Source organism: Danio rerio, chromosome 5 (genome assembly GCF_052040795.2).
Source record: "Danio rerio strain M-AB ecotype USA chromosome 5, GRCz13ab, whole genome shotgun sequence".
In the NCBI taxonomy this organism is placed as follows: Eukaryota; Metazoa; Chordata; class Actinopteri; order Cypriniformes; family Danionidae; genus Danio; species Danio rerio.
Window position 1 is genome coordinate 45,143,829 of NC_141025.1, and position 23,869 is coordinate 45,167,697.

Here is a 23,869-nt window from a genome sequence, read left to right on the forward strand (position 1 = left end):
GAATGAATTCCATCATTTCAGAGGTCTTGGACATATGTTTCAGATGATAGCATGAACTAAACTCATAGTATAATTTAAGATTTTCCTCCAGTTTAAGCAATAAAAGTTAGCTTAAAGGCTTTATGCTGCACTCATAGAGTCTAGCTTTTCAATTATATTTTAGGCTATGTTAATTTATCTTAAATAAAATATTTCATTGTGGGCAGCACGGTGGCGCAGTGGGTAGCACAATTGCATCAGCAAGAAGGTCACTGGTTTGAGCTCAAGTTGGGTCAGTTGGCATTTCTGTGTAGAGTTTGCATGTTCTGGGTGCTCCAGTTTCCCCCACAAGTCCAAAAACATGTGGTACAGGTAAATTGGGTAAGCTAAAATTGTCCGTCGTGTATGTGTGTGAGTGAGTGTTTATGGGTGTTTCCAAGTGATGAGTTGCAGTTGTAAAGGCATCCGCTGCGTAAAACATATTCTGGATAAGTTGGCGGTTCACTCTGCTGTGGTGACCCCAGATTATTAAAGGAACTAAGCCGAAAAGAAAAGTAATGAATATTTTATTGTTCCTGAACCATGTGACACAGGGACTCAGTGGTTAGAACTGTCCCCTCACAGCAAGAAGGTTGCTGCTTCGAGTCCCGGCTGGGTCAGTTGGCATTTCTGTGTGGAGTTTGCATGTTCTCAACGTATTTGTGTAAAAATGGCTAATAATTTTGAGCTTAAATTGTTTTATAAAAAATTTAATTGCTTTTATTCTGGCCGAAATAAAACAAATAAGACTTTCTCCAGACGAAAACATATTATCAGACATTCTGTTCAAATTTTGTTGCTCTGTTAAACATCGTTTGTAAAATATTTAAAAAAGAAAAAAATTCAAAGGGGGGCTAATAATTCTGACTTAACTGTATTGCGGTCGTGATTTTTGAAAGTATTACAGTGCTTTGTAAACCTTTATTATTACCAATTTAAGAGTCTCCCCATACAGTTTGATAGAGCGCTTGGAACCAAAAGCCCCTTCGCGTGACATCACACTTAGCAAGCGGATTGAATCAGCTAAATTGGCCGTATAATGTATGAGTGTGAATGAGTGTGTATTGATGTTTTCGGGTATTTTGATATAGCTGGAAGGACATCCGCTTTAAAACATATGCTGGATAAGTTGGCGGTTTATTCCCCTGTGGCGACTCCTGATGAATGAGGAAAATAAACGAATGAATAAATGAAATTGGCCCTATAGTGTATGTAGGGTGTGAATGCAAGAGTGTATGGGTGTTTCCTAGTACTGGGTTGTGGCTGTGTAAAACATATGCTGGATAAGTTGGCGGTTCATTCCGCTGTGGTGACGCTTAATGAATAAAGGGACTAAGCCGAAGGAAAATGAATGAATGGTCAGGTTAGCTCAGTTTCCATTCTTGATCATTGTTGAAAGCCTGCTTGATGATAGCAATTCCTGCGCATTATTTTTCCATGGGCTACATTTTATTGAGCAGTTCTTGCCCTTGTACATCTGAATAGATACTAGGCTACGTCTTGGTTTTATCACGCAAACATTCAATCAGTCATCCAAGAAAAGAGAACATGTATAATGAAATTAAGCCTGAAATGTTTACTGTGGATAACAATGAAACTCGTATGAAGCCTTACCTCTGTATATAAAACCTAAACTTACGCGTGTTATCGCAGTAAAATAACGTCAGTATCTATTGAATGTGTGCTTCCATTATAATCTGAGTCAATGTGTGTGTTACTAGTCTTTCAGTCACAACTACAATGTGTTCTGCCGTAGAAAACGTTTTGTAACCGCTCCGCCTGTCAGTGCGCGTTCAGTGTAATCAAATGACTGGTAGATTGTGGGTTAACGGGCCGAGTGCTCCAGACGGGGCGTGGCCTTCGACTGCGAGAGATTTGATTGGCTGCCAGTCACAGTTACATGGACTCGGGGTTAGTTCAGTTTACGTGACGCACTAGTAGAGGCGTGTCATTGGCGAAATCAGCTGTAGAAACAAAAACACACCAACGAACGCCCCAAAATGAGAGCTTACCTATAAATGTCAGTAATTTCAGGAAAAAGAGGCACCGTTGAGAGTGTGAGGGACAGATGTAGCACACTTCACGGTTGAGCTTCTTCACTGCATCCTGCAAACTTGTTTCAGGGGATTTCTTTCAGCTCAGCAGAGAAAGCGAGTGTGAAGATGCTGCCTTTGTGTCCGCCGTGAGTGACACGCCAGCGAGTTGAACACAAAAGAGTCGAGAGTTTTATAGAGACGTCTCAGTCATTTGAAGGTTTAATCTGATCTCCTGCACCCGGTTTAACGGGAGCCGGGAGGGAACCACGCGCAGACTGGCATGTGGGTCAATTCTGGAAGCGTCGGAAGGTAAGGCGGAGAAATTTCAGTTTGTTTCACCTCTCGACAACAATGCAGCATTAATATGCATACTCTTGTTTACTGTGGCGTTCTAACACTGAGCACAACATCAAAACTGACTAGTAAAAACACAGACAGTAACCACCGCCCATCCTCAACGCTTGATGTTGGAATCGTATGGCAAGCCGTTTTATCACGCGTGCATTCATTAATTCATTCAAGCAATTCATGCTAGTTCTCATTCATTCTTATCCTGATAGACCCGACAGAGTATGCATGTATATTTTATTTACTGACTAGTATGCATTCACGTAGTGCCGAGTACTCACCCATCCTAACTTAAACTTCTTCCAGTTTCTTTGTTAGCTAATAGTAACAAATTCCAGAGTAAAAAGTAAAAGTGCAAGTAACAAACTGTGGCTCACAAGTCAGCTATATTGAGGTAAAATTGCTTTTGTATTCGCACAATCGTTCATTTTAATGGTCCCTATATTGTTTACAGTGCTATATTAAATACTTGCTCTGAAATCACATTTATTTATGACTTCAAAACAACATTAGCACAGTTTAATTGACTGTGAACAATGATGCACTTTGATAGTCATGGGTTGTTAATATGATTTCCCTATTTAGAATTTACACTGAATACTTTTCTGATAATATAGGATAAGGGAGAATGTCTGAATGTTCAAATATAAAACCAATTTTACCTCAATGCCAGCTATTTGCGGTTACTGTTTAGTATTATTCATCCTGTATGTATATTTTAGCAGTTGTTCCTCAGTTTTTAGTAACAAAATTACTGCTTTATACTCTTATAGCAAAATATGTCCGGCCCAGCTCTGACCCACTCAATCAGCTTTTGCTTGGCAAACATGCTGCAATGAATTACGGTACATGACTGGACCTAGTCTGGCTTCTAGACAATAACCAAACATGTACCATATTTGGGCCAAGTCTCAGCCAAGTTAATGATCCATAACTGAGCTTGAACTGGGCCAGATATTTTGGTGTGGCACAACTGTAATGAAATTGATAAACCCATGAATCATTGATTTATGGCCCACGTATCACTTTTTAACATCTAGGCCAAATGCTACTGTATGTTTTACATTTGGCCCAAGTATTGTGTGCTGCCTTAAAAACGGTGCCACCTCTGCCAAACCAGGGGTATGTTTGGCCCACAGGCTGTATGCCAGTGCCGGATGAATGCCTGCTGTGCCAGATTTATACCAATTCTGGACCAGAATTATTTGATAAACAGGTATAGTTATATTAAACTTGAGTCTAAAATGTTACTAGCAATTAATAATTACACCATAGACCTACACAAATATTTTTTATACCTTGATGCTGCTGAAGCTGTCAAAACTGGATGTGACAAACAAACATCTTTCCAACACTTCAATAATTTGTTACATGCATCAATAGTATTTGGAACTCTAGTGCTAATGTGCAAATATTGATAATGCAGGCCCTTACATTAGATCATGTGATCAAACGACTACTCAACATATGTATTTGTCTGCAATCTTTTAATGGTTGACTAATCATTTCAGCCCTACAAAGCATTTTGTTTGGATAATGTGTATTTTACAATAAGCAGTAATATAATTGAAAAAGAGGGGTCATTTGGCGTTTCTGTGTGCAGTTTGCATGTTCTTCCTGTGTTCGTGTGGGTTTCCTCCGGGTGCTCCAGTTTCCCCCACAGTCCAAAGGCATGTGGTATAGGTGAACTGGGTAAGCTAAATTGGCCAGTGAATGGGTGTGTATGGATGTTTCCCAGTGATAGGTTGCAGCTGGATGGGCATCCGCTGTGTAAAATATATGCTAGATATGTTGGCGGTTCATTCCCCTGTGACGACCCCAGTTTAATTAAATGAATACATGCATAAATGAAAAAAAACTGTCACTAATCACCATGAAATAGTTAAAAAACGAGCTGTTTTAACAGGAGCTATTCTTAAGGAATAAATGATAACTGGGCTTGCCATAGGAAGCGTGTGTGTTTGTATCATGCCTCGGCTACTGAAACTCACAGCCTCTTTGATGTTTGTCAGTTCATTGCTATGCATCCTCTCAGTCTTCACAGTACAGGATTTTATTTGTGCATGTATACCTTTACCGCTGCACACTCTGATTTGTCGGCGATCACGGACTCGGCTCTTGTTTTCCTGGATCTTCCTTTGTTTCTTTGTGTTCAAACTCAAATTTCATTCACTGGCAGTCCGTTTTATTCTAAGGCGAGAAATCCTATTACTGCGGGAATTCACTACTGGTTTATGTTTCTCAATGAAGCACATTCTCAATGGGTGCTGAAATAAGGCTACTTAGAAGTATGAATGGGGGGTTTGTCAGTGGCCGCCCCTACACGTTTACACAATTTCGTTACACCTGACTAGCCACAGAAAATATGTTGAGCATTCCAATACTCTGAAATTAAGCCATAATGCATTTTTAGCTTGTTTGTCACATTGCAGACCAAAGCCAAGTTCTCCCACTAATGCTATTCTACAATCTCACTGACACTTTGTCCATTGTAATCTAGAAGCAAAGTGAAGCGTTTCATTCTCCTGCTGATTCAGCATGCATTGTTTTATGATGTGACTGATATATCACTTGGCGGCAATCAGCTGCTGCTACACCCTCTTTTGCAAACTATAGTGAACATCCTGCTTTGTCATGCCGTATAGAACTTAATGACAATAATTGTGGTATGCTTTTCTCAATTGCTGTGACTCACAGTCTACTATACTACTTCTAACCTAATTACCTTACATTTGCACACACTCACGTTATCTAAAAATATTTGACCAAAGTGAGATGGTGATAATAATAAAACAAATATAGTAAAACAAACACTGCACGATCATTCACACTTAAAGTGCATTCAGATAAGCCGCAAAAAAATACACTTTGGTTTTTGCATTTGTGCATTTAGAACTGAAGTCTGGGGATTCTGCCTTTCCTTTTTTTTCCATGGCTGGCTTTAATGAGTCTCTCATTGCTGAGTTGGTTCTCAAGGGTAAAGGTGCGGTTGTATTTATAGTGCACATGACAGCTTTGGTCCATAGGACTCATGACGCTGCTCTAGTCCATGTGGGTCACTGTGCTAAATAGTTAAAGTCTTGCTGAACACTTAATTTAGTGGTTACTCTTTTATGAATAAGCTTGACTTGTGTACATCTCTCTGTGCAATTGCTTCAAATTGTTGGTCATTCTTGCTGACATGAACCTTTCAAACAGTGCCAAAATATGGTAATTACGATTTCATAGCACAAAAATGACTGAGCTAATCCTAAAGGGGTGAATTAATTTTACATTTTGTGGAAAGAACAATCTGTAGTATATATTATACAGGGCTCAGCATAATTGAGTACAACTCATTTTGAAAATGAACATTTTTATCAATTTTTCAGTGAATATAGTGAATGTATTTTGGTGCATTTAAACAAACACAGATTTATTAAAAAGATATATTTAATAAAATAATATTTTAGTCACCAAACATATTTAGAAACTGAAAGATAATACAATAAAATTCAAGCAAAATATTGCAAAAATAAATTACAACCTACAAAGTTTCAACTAAATGATTCCATTTCTTTTTTTTTTTTTTTTTTTTTTGCTTCTCTTGATTTTTTTCTTTTGTTTAAATGTGTATTTAATATTTTTTCTTAACATAAATTTGGGTGTACTAGTTTTTGGACCATTAGTGTAAGTTATTTAGTTAGATAAGCTCCAGATTTGGCTTCAGTACTGATTAATCTAATGTATATGCACATATATAATATTATATAGCTTCTTATTAAAATATGAATTTAAAAAGATTTTTGAGGCGTGTACTTGTATATGCTAAGCACTGTAACTTTAACTATATTTAATATATAGAAGTCAGTGATTAAAACCATTATGATAATGCAAGTTATTTTTTTACATGCTATATTTTAGTAAGTTTAAGTGTTTGGTCAATATCAGAACAGGTAATCTTTCAGTTTTATCATTATACATGGTGTTGCAGTTTTGATCATATGTATAAATAAGTGATAGAAACAGATAATTTTTATTATTTTGAGTTCAAATGTAGACAGATCATTTTACCATGGTGACCTCTGGTAAAAAAGCAGAGACTAATCTGAAGGAAAGAGAGTGAGTTCAAATTTTGTTATTTGGATTATTTTGTTCATATTAAAATATTTTTCCCTACTTATTATAATTCGGTTATTATCTAATAACACTTGACAGAAAGTTCTTGACAGAAAACATAAAATATTAAAAATATTAGATTGGTTGGATATATTGTAACATGCAAAAACATTGATGCAATAAATGTTACTTAAGCAGGCACTTTCTATAGCCAGCCACAGCAAATGTCCATATTATCTCATTGAAACAGCTAGTACACACTGACACAGTCAATCTCCCAGTGTTTTAGTGGTTAATTCCTTCAGTGTTGCCCATTGACCGATGGCATTAAAGCAAAAGATGTTGCTCATTGTCGGATCTGAAGGACTCAGCACTCTGAACGACTTCACGGCTCGGCTATAAAATGTCATTGATCCACTAAGAAACATTGACTCCTTGCAGTTTAAAGGCATGTGGTGTAAAACGTCTCAGAGGTGCTGTGCTGCGGTAGTACATTAGTTACCTCTGTATTTACTAGACGACTACCCGACATGTTTTTCCGAAGCATCTGGATATTTGGAAACTCCATCAAATTTGGTGTGCTGCAAAATGATGCTCCACTTTAACCTGTTTACTAGCAGGCGGGAGACCACCATGTTACATAAGTAGTCTGCGCTCATAGCACAGCCTGTCTTTACACATCCTCTTCATAATCACTTAAAAATATGCTGTTTTAAACAGCCATCCAAACACGCACAAGGTGAAACGCTTGCCATGATGCATTGATAGATGCTAAAGAAATTAGGTAAATGTGAAAGGCAGGGGTTAACATCCAGTGTGCTTATTTGGTTGAATAAACTTGTTCTAGCATTTGTTTAAAGGGAAGATCTGTTTTCTTGAGAGTTTTATGAGCGAGCTTTGCAGGTTCTCTCTAAGAGCGCAGGTTAGTTGTGGATTCTGGTTATGTGACGGCAGACAGAGCAGCCTTTTGCCACTGGAGCTGTTACGTAACACTCAGACACACACATACACAGTGCAGGAGGGGTGAGCAAGTTCCTGACTATCTTTAAAGACAGATGCACAGCAAAGGAAAGCATGGTCAATTTACTGAGGAATAATCTTGATTAAGATCTAGCTCATGAAGAAATCATTAAAAAATTCAGTTTAATTCCTCATTCAGTTTTGCCACAGTAAAGTAGCTTGATAAAGCACTACCGAGTTTTTTACAGCCTATCAAAACAGTTTATTGTTCATTAACTGGCTTATTTGCTTGTGGGTTGTAGTTGGTCCACATGCTGTGATATTCTTCTCTCTACCTACATATTCACACACACACACACACACACACACACACACACATACACACACACACACACACACACACACACATACACATATACACACAGTGGTTGGCAGAACGGGATGCAAGTAGACGAAGTGTTGTGTGGGCTGAACAGTGTTTGTGAATGGAGTGGGCGTCTGCCACGCGTCTCATCTCTCTTTCTTTCCCTCTCTCTCTCTCTCGCTCATTCTCAGACCTCACCTCCCACTGTTTCTATCACTGCCTGTCACTAAAACAAGCGCTAGTGTGGCACACTGCTCGTCTCATTCGCCATGACAAAACACTGACTCACTCAACTGACTCTGCTAAAAGCTTCATGAGACGTCCATGTCTCTGGTATCATTGCTGTTATTCTACACATTTGTTTGTTGTGTTTATGTGTGTCATAAAAGGAAACGGTAGACATCCCGACCAAGTGTTGTTAAAGGGCAGTTCATCTAAAACTTTCAAGTGTTGATTTAAGTTTCTTTCTTTGGTACATCACAAAAGGACATTGTTTTTATATGATCTGTGCAACCCGTCTATATAATGGGAATGAATTAAGCGATCAAGCTCTTAAAGGACAAGTACAATAAAAGTATATTTAGTCGGTTCAGAATGTGCACAATATTTCAGATATTTCAAAGGTGCATAATGCATTGATACAATATTACATTTTCTCTGATATCTAAATAGAGTTTGGAGTATATCTAAATAGAATTTAGGTGAGTGCAATTTTTTAAAAGTGGTTTTATTTAAATTTTTAACTAGACAAGCACCATATATTGGTGACCATATCTATATCGGCTGATACATGCTATTTTTAATGTTATTGTTATCAGTCTGATATCAAAATTAGGCTGATATCTTTAAGCGATTGATTGATTACTGCCCTGTTTACAATAATACATTTTAGTTTTAAAACACTAGTTTTGCTACGGTTACGCCTTCCGTCCACACAACCCCAGAGTTTTCAAGCCCTGAAAACGGGATAGTTTTAAAAATGCTGAAGAGGCCGTATTTTGTTTTAAAATGCTGCTGCTCTGTGTCAATGTGAATGGGGGAAAACGGAGACATCTAAAAGTGGAGGGGTGGCTGCAGACATTCGCTACCATATTTGGGCCTTTTCTCAATATTAAGTGCACAAAGTTCAGTCTTGCATCCTTTCCTCGTAAGTTCAAACTTCGCAAGTTTGTTATGGAAAACAAACCCCTGAGGACAGGTTGGGTAAAAACAGTGTACTTTTTATTGTCTTTCACATCACCCTGGCTACGTTGCTTCACCATCTTAAGAAAAAATTGTTATATATGATATAAGGAACTGCCTATTTTCATTTTGATATTAATTTAACAGACACTAAAAATGTTGAGGCATCGTGTAGCTACATATTTATATGACCGTCATATTCACTGTGTGCGTATTTATAACAAAACAGAGCCTTTGACATTACTGCCTCCTTTTATAATTTTTTACAAAAAATTAAACATACCCTGTCTCATTTGCTGAAAATCAGTTTTAATAATCAGTAATGGCCATTATAAAAATATATCATGCAATAAGTTTATACAATATAGTAAATAAAGACAAGCAATCAGTCAAATGTGCAGAATTATTATACATGGTTACATAAATTAATATATGAACTTATCTTTGCGCTCAGCCAAAACACGTTCACTGAGAACAAGTTAAAGATTTACAAGACCATTAGATTGAGACAAGATTTATTAAATATTACATTTAACAACTATAGTGAGATGAAATCCAGCGGATCGTTTTTATTCTGAAACGTCATTTTAAAACTAGAACATATTAGTGTAAACGGGGCCTACGTAATTTTACAAAACTGCCTGCCTTGCGCTTGTGTGAGTCAAATTTGTTCGGACTTGTCCAGTGCATTATAACGGAGCTTTCCTCACATTGTTAATTCCTTCAAAGTCCATTCTATCTTTGTGTGTTATTGCTGTGCATTAATAACTCAGTAAGTCTACTGGGTTGAGATGGTTTCAGTTCTTAGTTCATTTCATTTCATTTAAAATACATTAATTTAACCTGTTTGACAATTGAATCCCATTTTTTTTTTTTTTTATGCAACAGTCAAGTTGCAAGTTAATTTGCTATGCGAAGAAAAAAATATATTTTTGGCATACTGATTTATGTGAAATCGTGACTAGGTCTATATAATCACCTAGACATTTTTTAATTATTCCTTTTTTGCTTTGATTAAACTGTTCAGTTCATATAAGATCAGTTTAAATGACCTTTTTAAAAAAATTTTTTTTTTACTGTATAAAAGTAGAACATTTTGAAATATTAAATTTATCAGCCTATATATTGTTATATGCCTCCAAATTGTAAAAGTTATCGGTAATCGATATCAGCCAAAAAAATCCATATCGGTGCTTCACTATTTTCAACCCTAGGAATTGGCCCTAATTTTATATGGTTAGTTATGACCATATTTAAAAAGGTCATGAATATTAAAGAGCTCTGCTGTGAAGCTTCAACATGTCATGACAATGCTTGACGCTCACACACACACACACACACACACAGACACACACAGACAGCATGTTGTAGTCTGAAATACAAAATAATCATACTTTTGTTGTCAAAAAATATTTAAACAATTTGAGTTGATTCCTTGTTAAATAACAATCTGACAAAATGACAAAACTGAGATGGTGTAGAGGTTTATTTTTGCCAGAAGGAACAAGTGAGATGTTTTTATGCCAGAAGAATAACCTAGTTTGCTCCTGGGTTGTGATATGAATGAAATACAGAAAAAATTAAATTCTACTCTACAAGAGAGATCTATTTAGAGTTGGATTTGTTGGTTTTAAGGTATAGGAAAACAAATACAGGAATTAATATCGACCTCCGCATAAACAGCTTTTTTTTTTCGCTATCCTTTCACTTAAAAAAATCACAGTAAGTGCTAACTGATATGACATGATTCATAAACATGCATTAAAAACCTGTAGAAGTGTACAAGAATCAGAACTGCTTACCCTTCCTAAAAGTCTTCTATTTTTCTGAATAAATGTCCCACATATTAAGTATCATACAAGCTCAGATAAACTTAAAAAAAAGGGAAAATTATTATTGTTGTTAATGGAAATGTTGTGGCCAATAAAGTATTGCTTGGGACGTGCATAATAATCCCGTGTGGATCATGGTTTTACATGAGAGCAAGGACACAATAGTGTTTGATGCTCACGGTATTATGTATTAAAATTCGATCATTCAGCTATGCCATAGGTATATCCATTTTCATTCTGTGGCACCTTTAAAGTTGTTTAAGTGCTCTAGAAACCATAGAAAGTTAAGGTATTGTCAACTAATAATGTTCTTCTGGAGTGTTTATTTGAGAAAGAGATAATTTCCATCAAACAATGACCGTAACATTGAAGTAAATCATGATGGAATTGTTACTGTTATTAATAATTGATAAGTTTATAATTGTTACTGCTTTTAAAGTAAAAGGATACAAAACATTGTGGTTGCTTTTTCAAAGTGTACTCATAACCTCCATACCCACTTACCATTTTTTGCATGCAAAGAAAAAGAAATTGTGGTTTAAAAAGTCTCACAAATAATAGTTATTTTTTGATTAAGCAATCATAGTAATCTTCATCTTTATAGCATTCACTATAAATGTTAGTGAATCCCATAAAGACTGCAGTTAGATAACACAAATATGTAGCAACATTTCCAGCTCGGCTTCATCAGCCCGTTGTGCCACCATTGTTATGTAACCTGTTAAAGAAGCTTCCTCCAGAGCAGCGATAGAACATTTCACACACTTTCTGAAAGCTTTTTTTCTGATCCAAAATCTCAAAGCCTGCTGTAACGTTCCTCTGATAATGAATTAGTGCTGCACTGATGCTCCAGATAAATGGCTCTTGACCTATTAATTAACAATTTGGACATATTTCTAATCTTGGTCAGAACTGCCACCTCACAATGAGCTGAACGAACAAGAATCACTTTTAGACCCCAGTATGTCATTTGAGGCCCGAACTGTGACGTCTTTGTCAGTGGAACAATAAACAGTGACCGTATTAATCTTTCATGAGCTCTTTTTATGGAACGTTTGTAATGTAGATGGCTGGATCACTTTAGCTGGATCAAAAGAATGCACTACACTTAGAGTGTTGCCTGTGTTTTTTTTTTTCAATGAATTTTAATTTTAAAAAGCTAATTGATTTGTGCAGCTCAGGACCAAGTGGGTGCACATTTGCCCAAATCATTTGTAATTACGTTATTCGGCTGCTTTTTTTATAGTGGTGTATTAATATTTAACGAGCCAAATGTGCATGCTCAAATTTGTGCTACTTGCTGAAGCAAAGTAGTTCTGCCTATTGAACAAATGTCTGCAAAATAAAAATAGTTTAAAGGCAGAATGAAGCAATTAGTGTGAACCTAAAAGAAAACTTGCCAGTTGTCATGGATATTAAGTCACCGTCATATGTGTTGGCATGCAGGTCTCCGAATGGTTTATTTCATCTGCGTCCCTCAGAAGAAACGTCTTTTTCTTTCTTCTCTGTGTAGAGCTGTAGTCAAGTCATGTTTATGTGAGTGTTTGTGTTAACGCTGTTTGTTTCGGTATCCTGAGCAAAGTGTGGCATTAATGCTGTTTGGTGTGTGTGTTCTTTCATACAAAACAACAAATCTTCACATTCAAATTATAAGGTTCTATCTGACATTCATTTTTTTTTCTTTTCGGCTTAGTCCCTTTATTAATCAGGAGTTGTCACAGTGGAATGAACCGCCAACTTATCCAGCCAATGTTTTACTCAGCAGATGCAACCTGACTGTTTTACCAGCCGCAACCCAACACGTGATTCCCTTTTATCTGACATTTTTGTCAAAATTGAGTTATTGACATATTCTTATTAGATGACAACTTATTTACATAATGTGATGTTTTTTATAAGTTGTTTACATTTTTAAGATGTTTTATTAAAAAAAAAGAAAAGAAAAAAAGGGTTTCATCTACAAACTCAAACTCTATGGCTCTTTATGTTTTTTTGTGAGCCAGACAGCATTTCGAAAGCACACGAGGACCAATCAGAATCAGCTTTTCTTGTCATTTCGATTAAACGATGTCAAACCACTCAAAATTGAGCAGAAACCTGAAACTGGAAAGATGTGTGTAATTTGTGATTATTTAAAAGCATTTTTTGACTTAGATGAAATGTTAAATTTTACAAAAAGTAACAGTTACTAAAAATATAATATATTAAATGTGAAATATTTTTGATTGTGTGTGTATATATAGTCAGTGAAATATTTTTCAGTGTTTATTAAACTTTGTTAAACAACTGATTTGCTCATTGTCTGGTTTTAAATTTTGCTATATTTGTCTGTTAAAAAGTCGTTAAATTTGATATTAGCCTTGAAGTGCAAATACTTAATTTAATTCATGAGGCATACAATTCAATAAATAACATAAAATAATTTATATAAAGTATATAGTTCAATAAATATGACCATATTAATTACATAAAATTAACATCTGCACTGGACACACTGTTTAGCACAGCCTTGGATCCTCAATTTAAACAAGAAATAATATTCATCCTAAAACATCATTCATTCATTCATTCATTCATTCATTCATTCATTTTCTTTTCAGCTTAGTCTATTTATTAATCAGGGATCACCAAAACAAAATGTCTTGCCAGCTTATTCAGCATGTTTTATGCAGCTGATGTCCTTCCAGCTGCAACTCATCACTGGAAAATATCCATACACACTCATTCACAGATACACTACAGCCAATTTAGCGTACCCAATCAACATATTGTTACAACGCCATTTTATTTTATTTTTTTATTAAATCAATAAGCAGACTGAAAAGGTTCTGTCTGGATTCGCCCTGTTTTTGTACTCCAGTTTACAGATGTAAGAGAATGTTGATAATTTACATGTAGACTACATTTAGGGTCTCTGTCATGTTAATGTATGAAAGAGAACTGTTACACACATATCGTTTGTTATACGAAATGCAAAAACCTTGAAGCTCAATACTTTAAAATCATTCAGGAACCAGATCGAACCTCATAATTCCAAGGCAACGATTTGCCCGTAAGCTTTGACCTCAGATAATTTAATTTTTATTCGCCAAAATAGAAAGAGTTTAAAATGCACTTGTTAGTGACTTTGAAACTCACACACTTTAAAAATGCGTTATAGCCAAGTGCAGAATTGTGTTGTCTATCTTTGTGGTTCCTTCCTCAGACAGAAATAGCTCCTGACCTAGATTTTAGTTTAAACTTTGAACATTTGGCGAATGACTAGTCAGTATTGATGACACCATTCATTAATGTGGATGTTGTTTTGAGTCACCGATGTGAATGCATCAAATTATCTTTTTCCGACTGATATGTGTGTGTGTGTGTGTGTGTGTGTGTGTGTGTGTGTGTGTGTGTGTGTGTGTGTGTGTGTGTGTGTGTGTGTGTGTGTGTGTGTTTGTTTTTAGAAAAGTGTGTTAATTTTCTTTCTCCATCTCTTGTAGGGCCCTCTCCATGGATATAGACACAGATTATGAGCGACCTAATGTGGAGACCATAAAGTGTGTGGTGGTGGGTGATAACGCGGTGGGCAAGACCCGGCTGATTTGTGCCCGTGCCTGCAATGCCACCCTTACTCAGTACCAGCTGCTTGCCACCCACGTGCCAACTGTCTGGGCCATCGACCAATACCGAGTGTGCCAGGAGGTGGGTAGACCTTTGGCGTATTGTGTACATGTTGAAGAGCAATAAGTGTTGATGTAAATTCTGTACATCTCAATTGTCAGAAGGCAAATCAGTGAAGTGACAAAGATAAAGTAAATATAAACATGGCAATGGATTACAGACTGTTTTACCAGTGTATTTATAAACTTGAGTAAAAATAGAACGGTTGTAAATAGGGCTTGGTAATTCATTCGAAATGATGTCGCAAATGTGATTAAGCAAAGCTGGTATTGTTATGCACATGTTATTTGGGAAGCACAACTCTATGATCAGTAGTAAATATCCCCTGAGAGTCAGAGGGCGCTCTCATGTGGTTCTAACTATTTATGAAAAAAATAAAACGGGAAAATCCAATAATATCCAGCTGCAGACCCACAGACTCACAAACGGCACACAAAAACCAGTACAAACGATCTAGGCAAACCATATATGATTTTATGTTAATGAAGCTAGCATTATTCTTTTTTAGTGAATGATTATAGTTAATGTTAATTTTATTATTTTACTTTCAGTTAACCATAATAACCCTAGACTGTCTTTGCAGATAAGAAATTTGCGTAAAAGTTTATTTTAGTAATACCTTCACCACTGATCTATTATTGATCGGTGACTTTACCTCACAATCTACTTGTGCATGTAGAATGTTGAATATGTCTAGTTTTACTAGACTTATTCTTCTAGCCCTAAGCTAAAAGTCTACTAATAGTCTAATGACACTTTTTAAATAAACTAAATGTCGAATGAGAAATGAAAACAACTGACTTTCAGCTTAATAAAATCTGATTACAATGTTTTTGCATTGATGTAGTGGTACAATGAAACCTCACTAAGTGGTTTAAGTGTTTTGTCTAGGTGCTGGAGAGGTCCCGAGATGTGGTGGATGAGGTCAGTGTCTCCCTCAGGCTGTGGGACACATTTGGAGATCATCACAAAGACAGACGCTTTGCATATGGCAGGTCAGTCACACAATATGAAGCTCGTCTTGATCTTAAAATGCTATGGGATGTGTGTTTACCACAGGGGCACAGAACTGAACCCTTGATACTCGCATGCCCTCAATTTAGGTCCCAATGGTGACAAATGTCCCCATGAGTCTGTGTGGATCCAATTGTAACTCCGCACTGGAATATAAAAACATATCCACATGCACACACATACACACACACACACACACAAACACAATACTTGTTCCGCAATATCAATCTTCCATTTTTTTTCTTGATATCTCTCCACTCTTGGCTGAGGCATGTGTTGCCCTGCCAAGCATTGGTTATTGCCCTAATCCTCCCAGCTGGGAAGGTAATGTGCTGTAAGCCTAGCCAAAGAGCGCTGCATGAAGGCTCTTATTCTGAGCGCAGCACAGGGCAGCGGAGGATCAGTGGATCAGCAGTGGTGCTTTGGCTCAGGGCAGTGCAGTGCTGCAGATCACAGAAGCCACTGAGCCAAGCAGAGAACGAGGGAGATTGACACTGTTCCTAAATGCTTACAGTGCTTCCAAGAAGTGTTTAGACATCTAAGACTCACTTGGGAATATAGAATTTAGTGATATTAAATAGAAAATATACCCGAAACAGGCCATCTGTGCTAGGTCTTGGCTTATTATAAAAATGAATTTTAATTGTCCAAATGCGTGGAATGCTTTATGAACTTGAGCAATAATGTAAGCTTTAACTAAAAGACTTTTGGTGTAATGCCACTTAGTGTTAGTGAGGCCATATTTTCAATTCACTTTAGCAGCATCGATAGTGCTATACTTAGTTTTCAGTGTAATCAATAATCAATTCATGCAAGACACTCCAGGTCAACGGAGTGAAACAATTAGCTAATAGTTATCAATGTACTTCCCCAGCTGGTCGACGTCATTAAGAATTGCAAATAGTTTTATATTGTTTTTTAGTTACAAGTTATTGAGTTTATAGTTTCATTGAATATGCAATCATTGAACTTGCATATTTGCTATTTATTTATTTCCGTTTTGGAAGAAAAATTCGAACATCAATTTAAGTTTTTGTTACCATGTTAGAGCCACATAATGAGCCTGAAATAAAATTCTGTGAACAGCCCAAAAACAAACAATCTAAAAGCAAATTACAACTTTTACAATTTTTGGCTGAATAAAATGTTGTATCAGTTAAAATTGTGTGTAATTGTAAGTTCTGTTGAAGTGAAGATGTACAAGTGCAGTATGCTCAGGGACAGGGGCAGGAGAAAAAAATCCTTTTGAGAAAACGGCCTTTAAAAATATGTAATGAAATTTACAGACACAAATTGAAGTGTGATAAAAGAAAGAGTAGTGTATTGTCAATGTTTCCTTTGCGTTTGACTGCAAAATTATTTAGATTTTATGAAAAGCCAAAAGCCCCAAATCATAAATTTGTCAGATGCATCAGTGTTCCATCCTAATCTTTTATTGGGCACTTGAAATCCTCAATAAGAAAAAAATTGAGTGGTAAATAATGGTTATTGGTGGCTACTACAAGCCTTATTTTCTACTTTTAATATGAAAAACACTGAAAATAATTTATTTTGTCTCCAAAAGTGCAAGGTATTAATTTTCACTTTTTATAAGAAAAAAGTGACTGTTGGTTTTAGGTGGTTTTATGTGAATTTTAATTTCAGTTGTTCAATTTTAATGTTCATTATGAATCACAAAAAGGAGAGTGCGTGTTTTCTTCATTTTTTTTTTTTTTTAAATCAAGTATCCCTTCATTCAAAAATCTTTCACCGGTAATTTGTGGGCACATTTACTCTACAAAACTTATCTGTGAATGATGAGGCTAATAAATAAATAAATAAATAAATAAATAAATAAAATAATCGTTCATTAATTGTAATTGAGTTAATATGTTCAATTAATCAAGATTGAGATTTTAGGCCAAATCGCTCTTGTTAAAGTGCTAAATAGCCAGAGCAACTTAATTAAGTTGTTTAAATGGAAAATTACATGGAAAATGTCTACATCTTCGGATAGGGAGGAAAATGCAATCATAGTTTGCCTTGTTTATAAAGTGAAACTGAAACTAAGAAACTGAGAAACAAAAGCAACAAATTGTGATTATGAAACAGGATGTAGTTTAATGTTTGTGGTTGGACTGTTAATGTAATGGACATCAAAAGAATGTTAGTGCATCAAGTCATGTCAGGTGTGTGTGATCCCATTCAAAGTTTGGATAGATCAAGTAGTCTATATTCTTAATGTTGTATCTTGACAGTTCACCAGAAATCCCAGAGCTGGCTTATCAACTATCAGTAAATAACGGTGCATATATTAAACAATGCATATTTTTTAATGAATAAGCTTCTGCCGTATGTATTTTTTCATGCATTTGTTTTTTTTATTACTTGTGTCTAATCTTGAAACTTTTTATAGCAGGCATTCAGCAGTCTTCAATGTCACTTTCAATCATTCTAATTAGGTGCTCTCAGGGCCGGAGCAAGCTGAACTGCCGCTCTAGGCAAAGGACGGTTATGCCGCCCTCAACCCTAAAGTGAAAGCGAGGGGGGGTGTCGAGGGAGCTGTCGCGGACGCCGCCGCCCTCTCTATTTTGCCGCTCTAGACACGGATATAACTGAGGGCGCGGGTGGTGAGGGTAGTGTTGCAGACGCCGCCCTAGACGCGGATATAACTGAGGGCGCGGGTGGTGAGGGGTGAGGGTTGTGTCGGGGATGCCGCCCTCTGTATACTGCCGCCCTAGGCGGCCGCCTAGGTCGCCTCTATGGACGCGCCGGCCCTGGGTGCTCTAGAAACTCCTTTATTATCAATATTTTGTGAAATGTTAAGGCCTTTTGTACCTTTATTAATGCCTTGCTGGGACATTTGATTAGTGTACTTCATTTTTCATTCCTTTAGTTCTAACCTCAAACATTTGAACATAAGTGTATACATGATACTAATAGAACATGAAAAGTGAATATTTTATTTAAGTGTAAATCATCTAGCAAATTAATAATGCAATAGTGTTGTGAATGTGGCATGATTTTAGGAGAGAGAGCACAAAACAAGCAATATGCGTGAAATACGCGTGTGTGTGTGTGTGTGTGTGTGTTGTATTGTCTGTGTGTCTGTGTGTGTGTTTGTGTTGTGTTTTGTGTTGTGTGTGTGTGTGTGTGTGCGCGTGCGTGCATGCGTGCGTGTGTGCGTGTGTGTGTGTGTGTGTGTGTGTGTGGTACCAGGGCAGATGTAGTCAGCTGATAAAGCACTATTAATGGTGGCGCCCTGTTATGGAAACAGAATCTTTTGACCTTCACCCCCAGTGTCTTTTACTTAAGCTAAATACACACCCACACAGACACATTGAACATTTCTTGAAAATGATTATCAAAGTCTCACTTTCTGCATTAATTATTTGTAGACAGAAATCGGCAAAACACATTGTGAAAGAACTGTGAGGCACATTGTGAAAGAATATAACATATTTAGATGTTTAAAAGAAAACCTCTAGAAGAACCATGACTCAGCGGGGAAACCCTTGCTGAGTCATGTTTATACATAAATATATAGATCACATGTATAGATGTATAAACTAAAATATAGTATATATACTTCATCAGATTGGTACATTGAGGGAACTGTATGATAGTATATCATAGTATTGACAGTTGAGACCAGGATTTTTTAAATCTATGGGACTACCATATTACTGTACTTTTACAAATAATATAGTTTACATTATCACTGTTCTCACAATGTTAGATATGTGTGTCTGTGTGTTTACAGTGTAGTCAAGCAGACACGCAGTCAGGAGTTTGAACTTAGACATGCTCCACATAGCTCTACTGAACACCACACACACTGATTACATAACACAGTCCTTTATGACCCACAACACTATGCGCTCAGAGATGGTGAATGATTGTGGATGCGTGTTGCTCTGTTCATTTTGTTTTTTAATTTTCTTATCTTTGGCCCATTTCCACATAGACTTGCAAGCATTCTCAGGAGATTCAGGATGTTGACTTTGAACTTGAGGTTGTAAAATTCTTTGCACCTTTGTTCACTGGTTCTCAATCAAAGTTCTGAAGCCCACTATAGGGGAAAATGTCTAATGGAGCATCATTTAATATATTATATTATATTATATTATATTATATTATATTATATTATATTATATTATATTATATTATATTATATTATATTATATTATATTATATTATATTATAATATATATAATTCATCAATTTACTTTTAAGTCACTCTGATATATTCTGATCAATATTAAATCCTAATGTAAATTACAATGTAAATGCACTCTTAAAATCAAGAGATTCTGAAATCTTTATAAAGAAAATAATGATACCAGCCGTTTTTGTAGAAATGTTTATGCCATCATTCAGAAATTTTCCATTCCAGAAAAGGATTTTTACAGCAATAAATAGTATCTTTTATATTATTAAAATTATCTATACACGAACAAAATTGGTTCTTTTAAAAACTGTTCACTGACAGACTCTTTGGTTCTTCTAATCTTTGGCATCAGTGCATAAACCCCATTTTTGGAACTTTTATTTTAAATTGTAAAATGTATATATGAAGGGCAAGCTTTAAATATTCAGTTAGAAAATAGTGGGCCTTTTAAAGTCCAAAAGGTTGAGAACCACTGTGTTTGTGTGGTATAAAATGCTGTTTGAGCTTTGCCAATCTAGCGTACGTTGTCCATAGGCAATCCCAGCCCAAAATGACCATTGCCAGCAAACATTTTTCTGTTTAATAGATGGCTAATAGACATCTAAATGTAGACAGCTTGGCTAAAACAATTCTAAACTTGGGCTGTCAGTGAAGATTTAATAGACATCTAAGAATATCTCAAAACTACACTGGTTGTCAAATAGACAGATTAGACAAACTTTGTGTTGGGATTCATTTCTCGTTATTTGTTTTGGCATATACTTAGATGCCTATTAGATTTTTATTGACAGCCCAAATGTAGCCTTGTTTTAGCCAAAATGACTATGTTTAGACGTCTGTTAGACATATTTTAATAATATACAATGCTTGCTGTGATTCCGTGTGGGCCTACAAGATGTTCCCCAAAACAAAGTCATTTTTTTGAGGAAGCCATATTGTTTCAAAACAGTAATCATCTTTATTTTTACTTCATGTTGTATTTTCCAAAAGATTATATCAAAGAAAAATAAAATACCTCAGTAATGCCATGTAAGAAACACGGATTGTCATATCTATAAACATGTGCATGATCACTTTCCAGTACAACTGCGTACTTGTGATGAAATTCACTAGATTAAGTCTGTTTACATTACAACAACAATGTGGTGCTCCATTAGTCAGTCTTGTGTATGCTGGTCTCACATGATGAGCATGTTGTGAGCGCAGCTGTGAAATATGACATGGTCAGACCATCCGCTATTATTAGACCAGAGCTGGTTATTGAGTCAGACGAGATACTAAATGACTTGCACAACATCTTTCATGCTCGCATATTTACTGGAGAGGCACACATGCGTTAGTACACACAACCATTGTCATTTATAAAGGTCGTTTAGGCCTAAATAAAGTGGCTGTACTGTGATTTGTCATTTCGCAGAACAATCTTTCACAGTTAAAATGACTAAAATGCTAACGGTTAATCTTTATGATCAATAAATATTATAGTGCCATATGTAAAATCGCACATTAAATCATTTTCATTAATAATACAAGTCTTTGTATCTCACTCACAGTATAGTGTTGTTTGGTGCATTTCACAGTTTTGTTCCAAAACTGTGATTCACAGTCCATTTTAAAGCCTCTGTGTAGGACGATAAGTGTCCAGGGTTTGCCAGTTTCTCTGCCTGTTACATGCTTTCTTCGGATGTATTCTCTTAAAATAGACTGAATTCTTTCTCTCTGTATGTCTTCAGATCTGATGTGGTAGTCCTGTGCTTCTCTTTGGCCAATCCAAACTCCCTGCGCCATGTCCGCACCATGTGGTTCCCTGAGATTAAGCATTTCTGCCCCCGCACCCCGATCATCCTGGTGGGCTGCCAGCTGGACCTGCGCTACGCTGATCTGGATGCTGTTAACCGGGCAAGGCGGCCTCTGGCCAAGTACGGACCACATCCTGCACCTACTCAGAGCACACATTCTGTCATTTTTAACTTGCAGCTTGAAAAGTTTTCAAAAGCTTCTGTTTTGACAGGGGTCTGGCACATTTTTGGGGTTTTTATGCTCAGTTGGCATTTGATAGCTTGTCCTGACTTTAAACAAAATTAATTGAATAAAACTCTTAACTGATCTGACGTATTTATAAGTGAGAGATTTTGTGGGGAAATCCATAATTTAATAATATTTTTATATTAAGCAATTTTTATTTTAAAGCTAACCTTGGGCCCCCGATATTCATATTCATAAAGGCATTATTTATTACTTTCTGTATTATTTCTTTCCATTTTAAACTGCAATTATTTGTTCATTTTAAAATGACAGTATAGGGTTGTTTGAAATTAAGTCTATTTGCTATAATGACATATATGTTGCTTGTATGTTGTTTAGGTAAATATAGAGGTCCATGTTGTCTCTCATCATTGGCATACATATGTATTGTATTATAATTTATTCAAAATATTAAACTGTCAGAATGCTTACATTTACATAGAAATATAAATACCTATTTCACAAAAAGTAAACACTTGTTTTTATTTCAGTATAGCCAAAATTGACAATAAATTTGTTTGTAATGTTATAAATTGTCTCTCTAAAATAAATGAATTTTCTGTATATTAAGAAATCTGTGAAAAATATCTGTTTTCAACCAAGAAATGTTTCTTGCACAGCAGGATATGATATTAGAATGATTCCTAAAGGCTACAAGAAAGTGTATAGACTGTTGAAAATTAATCTGTACCCTCAGAGAAATAAAATACATTTAAAACATGATAAAATATAAAAACTATTTTCATTGCAGCCTTGATGAATGTCAGGGATCTCAATTTCTTTTTAATTATGTTTTTACCTTAACTCTGCCCTCATAGACCCATCAAACCTACAGACATCTTGCCCCCAGAGCGAGGCCACGAGGTTGCTAAAGAACTTGGCGTTCCATACTATGAAACAAGCATTGTTGCTCAGTTCGGTGTGAAGGATGTGTTTGACAACGCTATCCGTGCTGCACTCATCTCTCGGCGCCACCTTCAATTCTGGAAGTCCCATTTAAAGAAAGTGCAACGCCCCCTCCTCCAAGCCCCCTTCCTTCCCCCCAGACCGCCACGGCCTGTGGTGGGCATCCCTGATCCACCTCCCGCAGATGGAGAAGCTCCTGATTCTCTTTTCTGCCAGCCGCTGTGTGCAGATGTCCTGTTTCTTCTCCAGGCCGGAACCACTCGCGTCTTCGCCCACAAGGTGTACCTTGCCACTTCCTGCTCAAAGTTCTACGACCTGTTCACTATGGACCTTGGAGCAGCAGGGATGGAGAATGAGCATGAGGAAAGCTCTGAGGGGAGCGAGGAAGAGGAGCAGAGCCGAAGAGGAGCCAAAGAACAGGCTGGACGAACCAAGAGTCTGGACATTGAAAAGGACGGGGATGGGGGCACTAGGGGGGCGAATAGGTTGCTTATGTTACAGCAGGGCTCACTGAGGACTTCACAGAGTGATAACGCTCTGCCTGCCAAGGGTCAGTACTCTGCAGGAACCCTTGGAGCAGGCCGTGCCCTTTTAGGATGGGGCCGTGGTTTCTTGGGAGTGTACCTGGAGATGGTGGACGACCCTGTGACAGGTCGGCCGAGACTGATGACAGTAGTGTCTATGGATGATCTCATTCAGAAAGGGCCTTTTCAGGTAAGAACAAACTTCGATTGACCTGTGATGTCATTGCATGTTTTCTAAGAATCTCCTTAAATTGTCAACCGCAGCATCACATTACAGATTGTCTCCTCTTTTGGCTTTTTCAGGCAGTGCTGCAGTACCTTTACACTGGTCATCTGGATGAGAGACGTGGGGACCTAATGCAGGTGGCCACCATTGCTGAGCTTCTGGAGGTCTTCGACCTGCGTATGATGGTGGCTAATGTGCTGAACCGAGAGAGCTTCATGAACCAGGAGATCACCAAAGCCTTCCATGTGCGTCGTGCCAACCGCATCAAAGAGTGCCTGAGCAAGGGCACATTTGCTGGTAGGTAATCCCATATCAGTGACAACCTTGTATTAGATATCTATCTTATTGCCAACAGAGTCAGACAAACTATATTTTATTGAAAATGGTTTAACATCCAGGACAAAGTAGCCTCAGTTTTCTGACAAACTGTAACAAATTCTGATAAATGATCTGTTGTTGTACCGTTTTACACTGAGAAACTGAATCAAGTCTTTTGTTCAGTTTTTAACTTCTAACTCCAGTA

At 36.8% G+C, this 23,869-nt stretch overlaps 1 protein-coding gene and 1 long non-coding RNA gene across 7 annotated transcripts in view; both read left to right on the forward strand.

The window, feature by feature from the left end:
* The window catches only part of LOC147844337 (uncharacterized), a 528,347-nt gene that overhangs the window by 87,973 nt on the left and 416,505 nt on the right, over positions 1 to 23,869 (forward strand). The gene's annotated exons all lie outside the window — the stretch shown is intronic.
* rhobtb4 (Rho related BTB domain containing 4) overlaps positions 1 to 23,869 on the forward strand; it is a 75,688-nt gene that overhangs the window by 25,173 nt on the left and 26,646 nt on the right. For 3 of the 6 annotated variants that reach the window (XR_015490227.1, NM_001099974.2, XM_087251928.1), the window contains 5 exon segments: positions 14,321 to 14,522; positions 15,393 to 15,496; positions 21,399 to 21,584; positions 22,509 to 23,310; positions 23,424 to 23,643. Coding sequence is in view for 4 of the 6 variants with exons in the window: in NM_001099974.2 (NP_001093444.1) it covers positions 14,331 to 14,522; positions 15,393 to 15,496; positions 21,399 to 21,584; positions 22,509 to 23,310; positions 23,424 to 23,643 (1,504 nt within the window). In the remaining 2 variants the exon portion in view is untranslated. 6 annotated transcript variants of the gene reach the window in all.